General features: G+C 59.4%; 1 protein-coding gene across 1 annotated transcript in view; it reads right to left on the minus strand.

The window, feature by feature from the left end:
• Nucleotides 1-12716, minus strand: part of PPP2R2C (protein phosphatase 2 regulatory subunit Bgamma) — a 92969-nt gene that overhangs the window by 4596 nt on the left and 75657 nt on the right. Inside the window, exons 9-10 of the mRNA XM_025051836.1 lie at nucleotides 3855-4024; nucleotides 2096-2187 (exon numbers count right to left, since the gene is read on the minus strand). Of these exons, the coding sequence (XP_024907604.1) occupies nucleotides 2096-2187; nucleotides 3855-4024 (262 nt within the window). The remainder of the gene's footprint in view (nucleotides 1-2095; nucleotides 2188-3854; nucleotides 4025-12716) is intronic.

Here is a 12716-nt window from a genome sequence, read left to right on the forward strand (position 1 = left end):
TCAGCGGGGGCCAGGTGAAGTCAGGGCGGCAGCCAAGACTGAGGGGTGGGGCAAGAGGGGCCACCTCGCCACCCAGTCCCAAAGTGTCCCAAGGCTGAGGGAGTTAGGGGGGCAGGTGGCTTAGGGTCAGCTCTGGCAATGAGTGGACGCTCGGACGACTGTGGCCTATGCATTGTCACATTGATCCCATGCAGCCCAGGAGGTGACAGAGGGGAACAGCTCCCCCAGGGGTAGGAGAACAGTGTGCAAAGGGCTACAGGAGGGTGAGATGCTCCTGAGGCATGGGGACGGGGACGGGGACGGGGACAGGGAGAGAGAAGCTGGGATGAACTCTGACCTCCTGACCCAGGGCAGCAACCCCGTCAGGCCGGCCTTCAGCAGATAACAAGGGGGGACGTGACTGTGGCCCTGACAGGTGTCCACTGGTGTCAGGCTGTCAGGGTCACAGGACGACTCCCCCCGCCGCCCACCCCCGCCGGAATCCCACAGGGCATTAAGCACAGGTGGTCAGTGCTGACGGAGCCAGATGCCTGCGTGTCAGAGGGGGTCCTGCTTTCCCTCCTTCCTCTGTCCTTCCTGATCACCCTCTGTGCCCGGCTTTGGGACACTGGGGTGACATTGCTGAGGCAGCAGCAAGAGAGGGTGGATTCGCAGATCCTCCCCCTCCCCCAGGGAGAGCCGGGGCCACCCAGGCCTCCCTCGTCAGACCTCTCCCAGCAACCTCTGCCCCGGCCAGGGCTGCCCCGGAACTGAGTCAGCAAAGCCCAGGGAAAGGAAGAGTGAGCCGCGTGCAGTGCGGGCGGGTTCCAGCGGGCGGGAGCACGGTGAGCGGGTGAGCCGGGTTCCAGCGGGCGGGAGCACGGTGGGGTGTGCAGAGGGAAACAGTAAGGGGGTGGTGGAGACCACCAGGGCCGGGGAAGGCTGGTGTGCAAAGGGCATGGCAGGAAGTGGCTGGCGAGAGGCAGGGCGGCTCAGCTCCAGGCTGGGCACCAGGCAGCAACACCAGCTTGGTCTCCAGTCCCCGGGAGGCAGGCATCGCCTGTTCACGGGCGCCCCCTCGTGGCAATATGGAGGAAGGGCAGGCAGTGGAGGAACAGAACCCGCATCCCCCTGGCAGTGTTTGGCAAGGAGCCCCCCAGTGCGTCAAAGCCTGCAGCTCAGGGGTACCTGAGAGTATCTGGGGTTCTTCTCTAGGGGATCCCCCTCTGTGGGCACAGCAGCTTTACCCCACTTGGAGCCCCCTGCTTCTAGGTGGCTCCCTCCTGGTCCTGCCTGACGGTTTCGGGGCCCCTTCTCCCTGAGCCCACCTACCCTTACGGTCCCCACGCGCCTGTAGCCAAAGCCACATAGGGTCATGGCACGGAAGTTCTTACACCACCAAAGCAGTGCTGGCCCCCCTCAGAACCTGGGGAGACGCGCATGACGAATAGGGTTCACGTGGATGACACACCCCCAGGGTGGCCACCGAGGAGAACACTGCCAGCTCTCACTGCACATGCCACCCTGGACACCAAGATGGATCCAATTGTGAAAATGTGATGTGCAACATTCCGATATACTGGCCAGTGTGTGGCCTTCTCCGTGCAGTGTCCCGTCACCCGGGCCCCTGTACTGGGCCGTCCTTGTCCAGTACAAGGGTGATGGGGGACCAGGGACTCACGGCAGACTCAAGGTCACTTCCCAGGTGGGCGAGGCCGTGAGAGGCAGCAACTGGGTGGGCCTGAAGTGGGGGTGCCGCTAGGAAGAGGTGGCTGCAGCACCCACGGCAGGAGGAGGGGTGGGAGACTTCAGTGGCTACAGCTGTCTGCCCCGTGGAGGCCCCGCCAACCCAGGGAGGGGCCCGTGTGGAGAGCGAGGGCTCCAAATGGACGCTGGGCGAGCCTACGGAACGTGAAGCTGCTTCCCGTCCTTGCGTTTGGGAGCCGAGCGCTCCTGCCTGCTATGAGAAATGTGGGCCCCTTTCAAACGCTTTGACTTACTGGGGCTGATCAACAGTGAACGCCCCGGGAAGCATCTGCCCGGGTCCCCAGCTGAGGCCCCACCGGGCGGTGCGCTCCCCAGGTAGGCAGGGAGGGCGCCCCGGTCTGAAGGTTACCTGTCGCTCCCGTTCCAGGCACACTCGAACTTGTCGAAAATACAGTCGTTCTCATAGAGGGAACAGAGCTTGCTCCGAAGGTAATCGTGGACCTGAGGCGAGAGGGGGCGGGGGTGAGTCGAGGGGCGCCTGGCAGCCCCGGCCTCCCCACGAAGGGGTGGACACCGCTTGCTGTAGGGTCATGCCCTCCGAGGAGGAAACAGTCCCAGGGCACTGCGGCCACAGTCACCAGGGCACAGCGGCCACAGCACGGAGGGAAGTGGAGGGGGAACAGCCCTTCCAAAGCGCCACACCCCAGCTGGGTGCAAACGCCTCCTCCCTGCTGCCCTGTGTCTGCCTGCGCCCCAGCCCAGTCAGAGGGATCCCCCTGAAACTAAGCTGGATCCCGTCTCCTCTCTGCTCAGACCCCGCAGCGCCCGCAAGTCTCCCTGGCTCTGCCCCATCTGCACTCGGACCTCGGGCTCTTCTTCTCTAACCCGTGCTCACGGCCCAGCGTACGAACCCTGTCCCTGCCGCAGCTGTCCCACCCCCGGGAACGCCCTCCCCCCAGATGGCTCGTGCCTGCACCCCGCAAGCACCCGCGGCTAACACGGGTTGTCACGAGGAGCTGCGGTGGCCTGCTCGTGAATCCATGCCAAGGAAGGAGGTAAAGCTGAGGGAAGGTGGGAAATGACACAGAACCACGCCAGACGTCCTTGTGGGCACGTGGCTTCCGGGAGCACACCCTTCTCTCCCCTCGGCTCTGTGTCCCTTCCCAGTGGGACCCCTTCTGCCTCCCAGGGCACTGCCCTACCCCGGCTTTGGCAAGGAAGAAAGGCAGGGAAGGTGTAGGGGTCCCATGTGGGCTCTGAGTCTGTCACTACCCAGCTGTGAGGCAGCTCCCACACGCCCTCAGCTCTCAGCACCAGTGCCCTCTCCGCCCAGGGGGGCTGAGGACACCCCTTTTACAGGGGCAGTAGGAGTAGAGGTGACAGAGGTCAAGCGTGTGGAACTCCATGTGCTCCTAATACATGGTGACACCATGAGGACCTGGCTAGGGCTTGGTGGGCGGTGCTTTCCCACTCACATCTGCTTAGCCATATCCTCCTCATCCTACAAGTGCAGCGCAAACGTCACCTCCTCCAAGAAGCCTCCCTGATCTCCCCACTAAAGACATAACTGGAAACCGCTTTAAAGCAACTTGAAAGCAGTCTCACATTTCTTTCAAGTCCCTGTTTTATTTTAACATCCCATGGATGGATCGTAACAGAAAAACAATAAATAATAACAATTTTCCGGGAAGGTGCCTCGTGCTTCATCCGACAGGCCTGGCTTGAAAGGCCCGTGCCAAGGACTTAGAAATGTACGCCACTCCCGTTTCACCACTTGGTGCACTAAAGACCCTCCCTGGAGGAGACAAAGCTCATCGCCCTGGTAGCAGGGCTGCAGACGCTAGCTCCTGGCAGGGGGGCCGTCGTCTGCACCCCTAATCATCTGTACCCTCAAACCTGGCCTAGCCTGATGCTTGCCTTGTCCCCTGGGCCCCAGACTGCACGCCAGTCACAGCCCTGCCATTTATTGGGGGCCAGCAAGCAGAGGACACTCAGGCTTCCTGTAAGGCAGGGCTGTGCCTGCCCTTGGCAGAGCTGCGTCTGTCTGACGCCCTGGGCCTCAGTGTCCTCACGACAAAATGGGCACAGGAAAGCCACCCAGTAGGTGGGAAAGCCCCTCATGGTGGTGGTGGTGGGGTGGAGCACGGGGCCTCCCGGCCGCGGCTCACCTGGTAGGTCTCGATGGGCCTCGCCTCCATGTTCAGGTCCCAGACCTTGACCGTGAGGTAGTCCCGGGTGAGCATGTACCGGCCGCTATGGCTGAACTTCACGTCGGACACGGAGGAGGTGATTTCCGAGAAGAAGGAACGGTTACTGGGGTCCTCGGGCTCCTCGAAGACTGCGGGGACAGAGAAATGCCGGCTGTCACTGGGCCGCTCCCGCCCACAGGGTCGGAACGACACCCCGTCGTTTCCACCCCGGGCGCACGCTGTGTATCATTCATTCATTCGTCAAACCTATAACTCAGTACCCGTCAGGCATTGCGCCCGAACGGATCCTGCAAAGAGGGCAGAACCAGCCACGTTCATTGAGCATCTGCTCCGAGCCCGAGTCTGTGCTGAGCCCGTTCCCTGCAGGACTGCACCTGCTCCCCCAATAAAAATCGTGGTATTATCCCCACTTCACAGGCAGGGACACGGAGCCACAGATGGCTGAGAACCGCGCCCGAGGTCTCGGAGCGGGAAACCGCGGTGGAGTCGGCGTTTGAACGCACAGCTGCACTGGCTGCGCTGCACACTACTGCCTCCTAGCGGTGATGCTGAGAGCCGCACGTGTGACATTCTGGAATGTGCTGGACCACGCCCTGCCATAGGCGGGGCGCTGCTGTGGCTCCAACTGGCCTTGGGCCCTGTGATCACGAGCCACTGGGCACTCACGGCTGAGCCCGGCTCGCAGGTGCGTTCTGTTTGGCTGCCGGGAGGAGGGGGGACGGGGACGGGGGTGGGAATCATGTAGCAAAATCGAATATCGCTGCCACAGATGGGGCTTGGGTCCCGTTTGTCACCTACCACCCACCTCCTATTATCTCAGACCAGCTGCTCCACACAGGAAGTTGCTTACCTGGCCCCTGAAGGTGACAGGCTGCTGGCCCTACTGGATGATCCCCGTCTGGGACACAGTGGGCAGTGAGTGGGGTCCCCTCCCCACTGTCCCTAATAGCCAGGCCTTCCTGACACATGGAGGTTCCCACGCATCAGGGCAGGCTCTTCCAAACTCAGGTGCGTTGCTGGCTGTCCCACCAGTCTGCTCACCAGCGCCCTCACTGGCTGACCAGGTCCTGGCGCTAGAACAGGGTGAGGACTAGGGTCCGTGCTAGGCAAGCATTAGCTACAGGACCTGGGCCCCGGACTGGCCTGGGGGTCAGGGACGAAGATACGGTGGTAGGCTGGCAGCCACTGACCAGCCAGTACGGAAGAACTCAAACATCTGACAACTGCCCAGCTGTCCCCATGGAAACCAGCCGAGTGGCTGCCAGGCCCGCTGGCCAGTTCTGAGCCTCCAGGCCTGAGACAGGGAGCAGGGAGCTGAATGGAGCGAGGGGAGGGGACTGCAGCCACCAGGAGAGGCGCACGCCTGGCGGAGGGGCGGCACGTGCACAGGCCCTGAGGCAGGGTCGGGCTGAAGGCCGTGTGGACAGAGAAAGCCGCCAGCGAGGCGCCGTAAGCCAGGGAAGGGGTCACCCCACAGGCCGTGGGGGCCCCTCGAGGGCTTGAGGAGAGAGCATGGCAGGGTGTGGGTTTCCCCTCAGGAGACCTCCTGGGGGTCACCTTTAGCCTCTAGACCCTCTGAATTCTGATCGGTCATCTCACGAGATCAGGTTTCGGGCCCTGGTAATAATCACACCGACATTACGAAGGTATAAATGTTCGTAATTTTTCTTTGTTACATTTAAAAAGGCTCAATGACATGTCCCTTTGCTCTCAGATGCCTGAAGTAAAGGAAAAACGTTCAATACTTGATTTCTTAATGAAGGGATTAGGGGTGTAGACCTAATCCGTGGGAGGAACAGAGTGGAGGGTCTGAGGGAAGAGGGACCCCGAACTGTCAGCAGGGACCCAGGTGGCCCTGGCACTGCCCCATTTCTGTCGCTAGAGGCCAGAACAGGTGAGTTATAAAAACATAAAGCGGGCCTGTCTCTTGCAACCCCGGCTGTGAGGGGGCCCATGTACCCCGCCGCCCGCCTCTGTGGTTTCCTCTGGCCAGCTTCCACCTAAAACCACTCAGCCTGGTCTCGCTCACTTCACCCCTGCACCCTGCACATCTCCTGGACCGAACCAGATCACAGTGCTGCAGCCACACTGGATGTCACAGAGCCCGGGCTGCATCTTCCGCCAGCTTCAAGGACCAGGAAACCGCAAAGGTCAGAGGCCAAGAGGATGATCTAATCGATAGTTGAAAATAAGACACCACGTGGCCCACTGTAACCTCAGTTCTGGCTATTCCTGCAATGTGCGACGGTTTTTAAGGCACGGAAGGATTAAAGCTGCAAAAGATTAACGGAAGGGATAATAGCAAGCCTGAAAAAAATTATACCTAAAAGTTCTTTTTAAACATTTTAATGAAATTTTCGATATGGTAATGTTTTATCAAATGACAGCAGTATCGGCCCCTGCCCCCCTACCACCCCACACACTGCATGTCCCCAGGCATTAATGAGATCGGGGTCTCCCGCCTGATTGACGGAATCGCTAAGGACATTTCACGGTAATCATGGCTGCCAAGAATCTAAAAGAACCATCCCAGAGCCCTGTCACCGGTGATGGGCTCCCACGCGCCTCTCCCCGCCGCCCTAACACTTAAAGCCGGCAGACCCCGGATCAGCAAAAATCTCTGCCCTATTTCTTTTTAATGCTTCTGCATAATGAAGGCTCTCATGTCCTTCGCTGGTTCCCTGACAACTACGGTGTCTGTGCTGGGAGTCTCATGATGTCACTGCTGTCGCACATGGGGGACAGGTGAGATGCACCCCCCTCATCACCAGAGTGAAGTGAAGGGGCCCAGGGAGCCCAGCCGAGGCTCCGAAGCACCTGTGCGTCCAAGGAGACGAAGGCAAGGCCAGAGGCTGGGGCCGACCCCTCCCCGCCCCGCACACCCCACACACAACTCCGTCGGCATCCTTCTTTGCTTGGAACCCTGCGTGGCTGGGAGCCCGCGCCCACAGGAGAACGGTTCAAGCTCCTGCATGGGGCCGGCAAGCTCTTTGTACTCAGGCCCCAACCGGCTGGCTGCCCCACCCCATAGACACAAACTCAACAGGCTGTAGCCACACTCCAAACCCCTTTCCTGCCAGAGCCTCGGAACCTCAAACGGGCTCCTAGGGTGCCACACTGGACAACTCACTCACAGGGTGGCCTTAAATGAACGCCTCCTGTAACGTCATGCCCTGGGCATCTTACTCACTTCATCCCAGCCCCGACCCGCCATCAGGCAGCGGAGCAGAATAAAGCTCTGTGTGACCCAGGTGAGGCCCTCAGCCCCTCTGAGCATCAGTCCCCTCAGCTGGGGAACGGCATGATGGGCCTTCCAGAGGTGACACCTGGGCGCACCGGCCCAGTGACAGACTGGAGTAACTGCTCAATAAAACCGCTGAACTATTCGTATAGTCATTTTTTTCACGTTGTTTTCTCTCCCTGAAATTTCTTTTCCCATTTTTTGCCCGTCTTACCTACCAACTCCTAATCAGCCTTCCGAACCCCGAATCAAACATCCAGCTCTCTGTACCTCTTGTCCAGATGCTCTAAAGAAATCAAATGCTCACCCCTGTTGCCCGTACAGCCTCAGGGGGCCCTCTTGTATGGCACCAGCAGGGGTGCGCGGTCACCTCATGGAGCCGTGAGCTCCCTTGGGGCAGGGGACCGACCCCGTCATCGGGCATTGTGGCATCCCCGCCCAGCCCGGCGCCTGTCTCAGGGCCCAGCCCTGCTCACCGAGCAGACAGAACCTTCTGGTGCTGCCCACTGGTGCCACCTCTTCTCCGTGCCGTTCCTGACACACTTTGTCCCCAACCTGATACAATTCCACTCAGTTTCTAGGCCCAGCAGGGAAAACTGTCCCCACCGGAAGTGGCCTCTGAGTAGCCATGGTCCTTGCTCCGCGTCCCTCTCAGTGGCTCCTGCTGTGTGACACTCCCGTTGCTGGCAGCGTGAGGAGCTGGGGGCTGAGCAGGCCGAGTGGATCGGGTGGGGCGAGGGGCTGGGGGCTGGGCCGCGGAGCTGCGCTGGCGTGGGCCACACATTCAGGGACAGTCGTGCAGCCCAGCGAGCCCCGGAGGGAAACAGACAGACATGCGGAGGTCGGGGCCGCAGTCTGTGGAGGCGGAGAAGGCAAGAAGAGACAGGCCCGAGGCGCAGATGGAGAACTGCCTGGTCGCCGCTCTTGGTTGCCGTGGCAACAGGTCCCTCCTCTGCTCTGATATTGTACAAGGACATCCACTGGAATGATGAGCGGGTGTGTGTCTAGGCTGCCCCCTCGGCTCCAAGAGAAGCCCGGACTAGCCCCGGTGGGCACAACTCTGGGAGGAGCTGAAGGCAGAGGTCTACACAGCAGGACGAGGAGGAGTGGCAGTGTGGGCCGCAGGGTACCCCGGGTACCCAGAGCCTCGTCGCTCCGCACAGTGCCACTGTTAGGGCAGCAGCCCCCTTCCCGCCCTTGACCCTCCTCCCCCGGCCACTGGGAAGGCTGAGGCTATGCAGAGGGAGGAACACGGGGTCACACACGGTGGCGAGCACCGTGAACACTCGCCGGCGAAGAGCTGACAGCTGTCATTCTCTGCCTGTGACTGTCCCGTGCTCAGCACCAGGTGACGGACGCCCTCAGACAAAGTGAACTCCAACCCCGACTGTGGCCGCTGGCCCTGCACGATCTGCCCGCACCTCGGTCCCTGCCCCGCAGCCTGCCCCTTCACCCGCTGCAGCCAGGCTCCTCTCCTGCCTGCCGGCTGGACCCCATGTCCACTCTCGCCCCGCAGAGTACTCTCCACTCCGCAGCGGAGGGGTCCAGCCCTGCCAAACCCCGCTTTGGCTGCGTCCTTCCTTTGGGCCCCGCCCCCTTGGTGTGGCCCCGCCCCTACCCACGCGGCCCCCTGACCTCACCTCCCACCTCTGCCCCGTTTTTTCCTCCCACCACACTGGCCTCAGGATCCGGCCACAGCGCCTCGCGCTGGCCGTCCCTCTGCTGGGAGGTGGCCCTGGCTCTGCCCCCAGACACCTGCCCCTGCAGCAGAGGGTGACTGGGTCTGGTTTTTCCATCCCAGATCCATTACCGAAGGCAAGTCCCGGGATGATCCCACCGAAGCCCTTTAAATGAACCTGGCTCACCCACAGTTCCCACGAGACTTCCTACTTTTCAGGGCTTCTGTGAACATGAAGCGAGAAACAGCACAGGCTAACAGGCATGTGATGATCAAAGCCTCCTTCCTGGCTCTACCTCGCTGTGTGACCTTGGGAACGTGTCTTAACCTCTCTGTGCCTCCATTTGGTGACAAAAACGGCCCCTCAAGATGTCCCCATCCTAATCCTTGGAACCTGGCATACATTGCCACACGTGGCGAAAGGCTTGCTAGACGTGACTGAGGATCTTGAGCTGCAGAGATTGTCCTGGTTCCTCCAGAATGGCCACTGTAACCACGAAGGGTGTCCTGAGCGGGGAGTAGGAAGGTCAAGGGTGATGGAGGAGAGGGAGATGGAAGCAGAGACTGGAGATGGAGGAGAAACACAGGTAGCCTCTAGAAGCTGGGAAAGGAAAGGAAACAGATTCTCCCCCTGAAGCTTCTAGAAAGAATACAGCCCAGCTGACACCTGGGTTTTAGCTGAGCTCCACGGTTAAGCCACTAAGTGTGTGGCAATTTGTCAGAGCAGCCGCAGGGAACTAATACACTCAGTTTCCTGGCTTGTAAAACGAATAAGACCCCATCATAGAGAAGCTCCGAGGATTTAATGAGATGTAAACTTAGCACAGCTGCTGGATGCAGCGAGCACTCGGCAAATGTCAGCCGTGGTTATTTCACCCAGCACATAGTAGGGCTCCACGAGGGGCAGCGATCATCATTGCCACCTATTCTAAGAACTCTCTGTGCTCTGGCCCAGCCCTTCCTTTTGGCAGATTCTGTGCTGTTAAAAGCAGAAATAACTGTCTATTTTGAGGACTCGCGTACAGTCGTTTCCATGGTTACACTGTCATAAAGACTAGCAGACAAAAGACCGTGGTTTCTACTGCTTAGGAGAAAGACAGGAAGCTGTGGGCTGGGTGGCAGCAGCCTGTGCACCACAGCTCTGCCCTCGATGGGCGCCTGGGTGAGTCCCTGCCCTTCTGAGCCTATTTCTTCACCTGTCCAACAGCGGACACGAACGTCCACCTGCGGCCCAGACGCCCTTCACTCAGTGAACGGAAAACCACTGTCTTACCTACTGGGAAATGGATGCCCTGGCCGCCCATCTCCGGGTGGTCACTCAGCCAGTGAGACCTAGAGAACAAGTGAGAATCTCCGAGTCTCTTTAAAAACATCTAGCTCAAGTAACAACTCCTTGTGTTCTGATTTAAAACAACACCTGCTAAGTGGCAATCGGCTGTTTGCTTCATTTCTCACGGGAACGAAGAAGGAACGAAATCGGGAGCAGAGCCAGCTGTTTCGCCGACTAGCAAGTGACGGCAAACGAAACGGGAAAAGGAAAATGGAAGCTGTAAAGGTAAAGGCCAGGAAGAGACGTGATGTCCTGTCGCTGGCACGAAAGAGAAAGTTTCCGGGCCGGACGCTGAGTTTGCAAATGAAAAACAATCTAGAAAATGTTAAAATGCAAAATTAACTCCACAGAAAACCTGTACGAACCAATAATAAAAGAGTCACCTATCCGTTTTACTAAGACTTCAAAATATTATACTAACTATTCCAGGAAGAGAGAAAAAGTGGCCCAGCTCATTTCACAAGAGTAGAAAAATCTTGATAAAACTGGGCAAAGAGAGTGTAGGAAAAGACAGCAGGAGACCAACTTCATCTACGAACTTTTACGCGAAAAGCAGAATTTTTGTATTTATGCAAAAATTTCTCAGCACGAGGCCTGACCCCAGCACCACCAGGCGTAGCAAAAGCCCGTGGTGGTCAGAAGCCACATGTCCCTCCCTTTATAGCTTGGCCCTGCCAAAGCCTTCTGGAACCGCAATGGGATCTGCAGAGAGGTGGACGCCACCACGGCCCTGGCGGTCATGTTCACCGCAGCCCCGGGGCGGGAGGGGGCTAGAAACACAGTCGCGTCGAGTCATCGAAAACAAAGTTACGGTTCTTGCAGAGGAGTCTGTGGGCTGGTTCACACACAGCTCGCACACCACCAGGCATGTGACAATTATGTGCCCAGAGTCTAAGCAGGTGCGCCTGCTCAGGAAGTGCACAGGTGACAGCTGCCCCGGTGGGCGGCTGCTCTGTCTGCTCAGAACCTCTGGGGAGCCAGATGATGCAGCGGGGCCGTGACATCCACCTCTCATCCACCGAAGAACGTCAAACATTTCGGGGTACACAAAACCATCTCTCTCCCTTCCCGCACGCACGTGATTCCTGACTCACAACTGAAATTCAGAGCTAAAATACATGGACAACGACACATGCAGAGGACAAAGTAACGAGCACGTCCCAGGGCCCAGCGCTCAAGGGCACTTTCCTCATGCTGTTTTCTCTGTATCCTTTTTTGGGGAGATGGGGGGTGGGGGGAAGAAGTCATTGCCATGCTCCCCCTCTCTCCCCCCGCATGAAATCTTTTAACATAATCATTTTTTCTGTGTCATTAAAAACCTTCTAAATCAATACTTGACACGACGGGACGCTATCCTGCGACACAGACAGCATCGTCGTTTACTTGTTATTTGCTCTGGTGGACAGTCGGGACTGTTTTGAACTTCAGCCCCTAGAAACAAGAAGGTACCAGAACAGCTCATTGACCTCTTCCTCCTGTGGGGCCCACGGGGGGCGGGGCTGGGGTAGAGACCTAGGAGTAGAGACCCAGATGCCTCTCTTCCCCGGTCTTATTCCATGTCAGTCGGACCCAGAGCTGAGCACAGGCAAACTTCGGGGCCACAGGCAGTGCCCTGTGAGAGGCTGTCTGCGCCCTAAGCCACAGAACCTCTGCATATGTCACGCTGCTGGCACGGCAGGGATGAGATTAATATGATCGGCTGGCCTTCAGATTAGGGGGCTTTTACTGGACTATCCAGGTGGGCCCAGTGTCTTCACGAGGGTCCTTAAAAGCGGAACGGGGTCGGGGGACGGCAGAGTCAGTGCGATGCAGCGTGAGAAAGGCCCCCCAGCCTTCACTGGTGTTGAAGACAGAGGAAGGGGCCGTGAAGTGCAGGCGGCCCCCGGAAGCTGAGGAGAGGCGCGGACACAAGTTCTCCCCAGAGGCCGTGGACCAGAGCCAGCCGTGCCGCCACCTTGCTTATCATCCGGCGAGACCCATGCCAGGCCCCTGAACTGCGGAGCTGTAATCCGTGGTGTGTGAAGCCACTAGGCCCGCGGCCATTCGCTATGGCAGTGCTGGGACGCTAACTCAGCCCCGGCTGCGTTGTGGGACCAGCCCTGCCCACACCCACCGCCTGGCATCTCGGTGGCCACCAGGGCTTCCGTCCGTCCCCACGTGGGAACTCCGTCATCTCCAGCCCGACCTCGCCGGACTCTAGACATCTGGCGGCCGCCTCAACCCCGCTTCCTGAAGCCCAGGACGATGGCTCTGGGCTCATCGTGTCCCAAACTGGCCTGCTGGTCCCAATCTCCCCGCCCCCCGCCGCCCTTCCCCCAGCGCGCCTGTCCCAGGAAAGGGTCCCCCTTCACCCCGAGGCAGAAACCAAAGCTTGGCCCACAGCCCGCCTGGCGAAGCCTGACAGCTCAGCCTCCCAGGAACACCCAGAACGTCTCCCGGCCTCTGCAGTCCCACCCTGGGGTCCCACCCTGGGGTCCACCCGGGTTTCTCCAGGGAACCCCTGCAGGGGCTCCGCCCCCCTCCCCGGCCCCACCCCTCGGCCAGCACGCGGCTCAGACGCCACAGCTCGCT

The sequence above is a fragment of the Pteropus alecto genome, unplaced genomic scaffold (assembly GCF_000325575.1).
Source record: "Pteropus alecto unplaced genomic scaffold, ASM32557v1 scaffold5, whole genome shotgun sequence".
NCBI classification, from domain to species: Eukaryota; Metazoa; Chordata; class Mammalia; order Chiroptera; family Pteropodidae; genus Pteropus; species Pteropus alecto.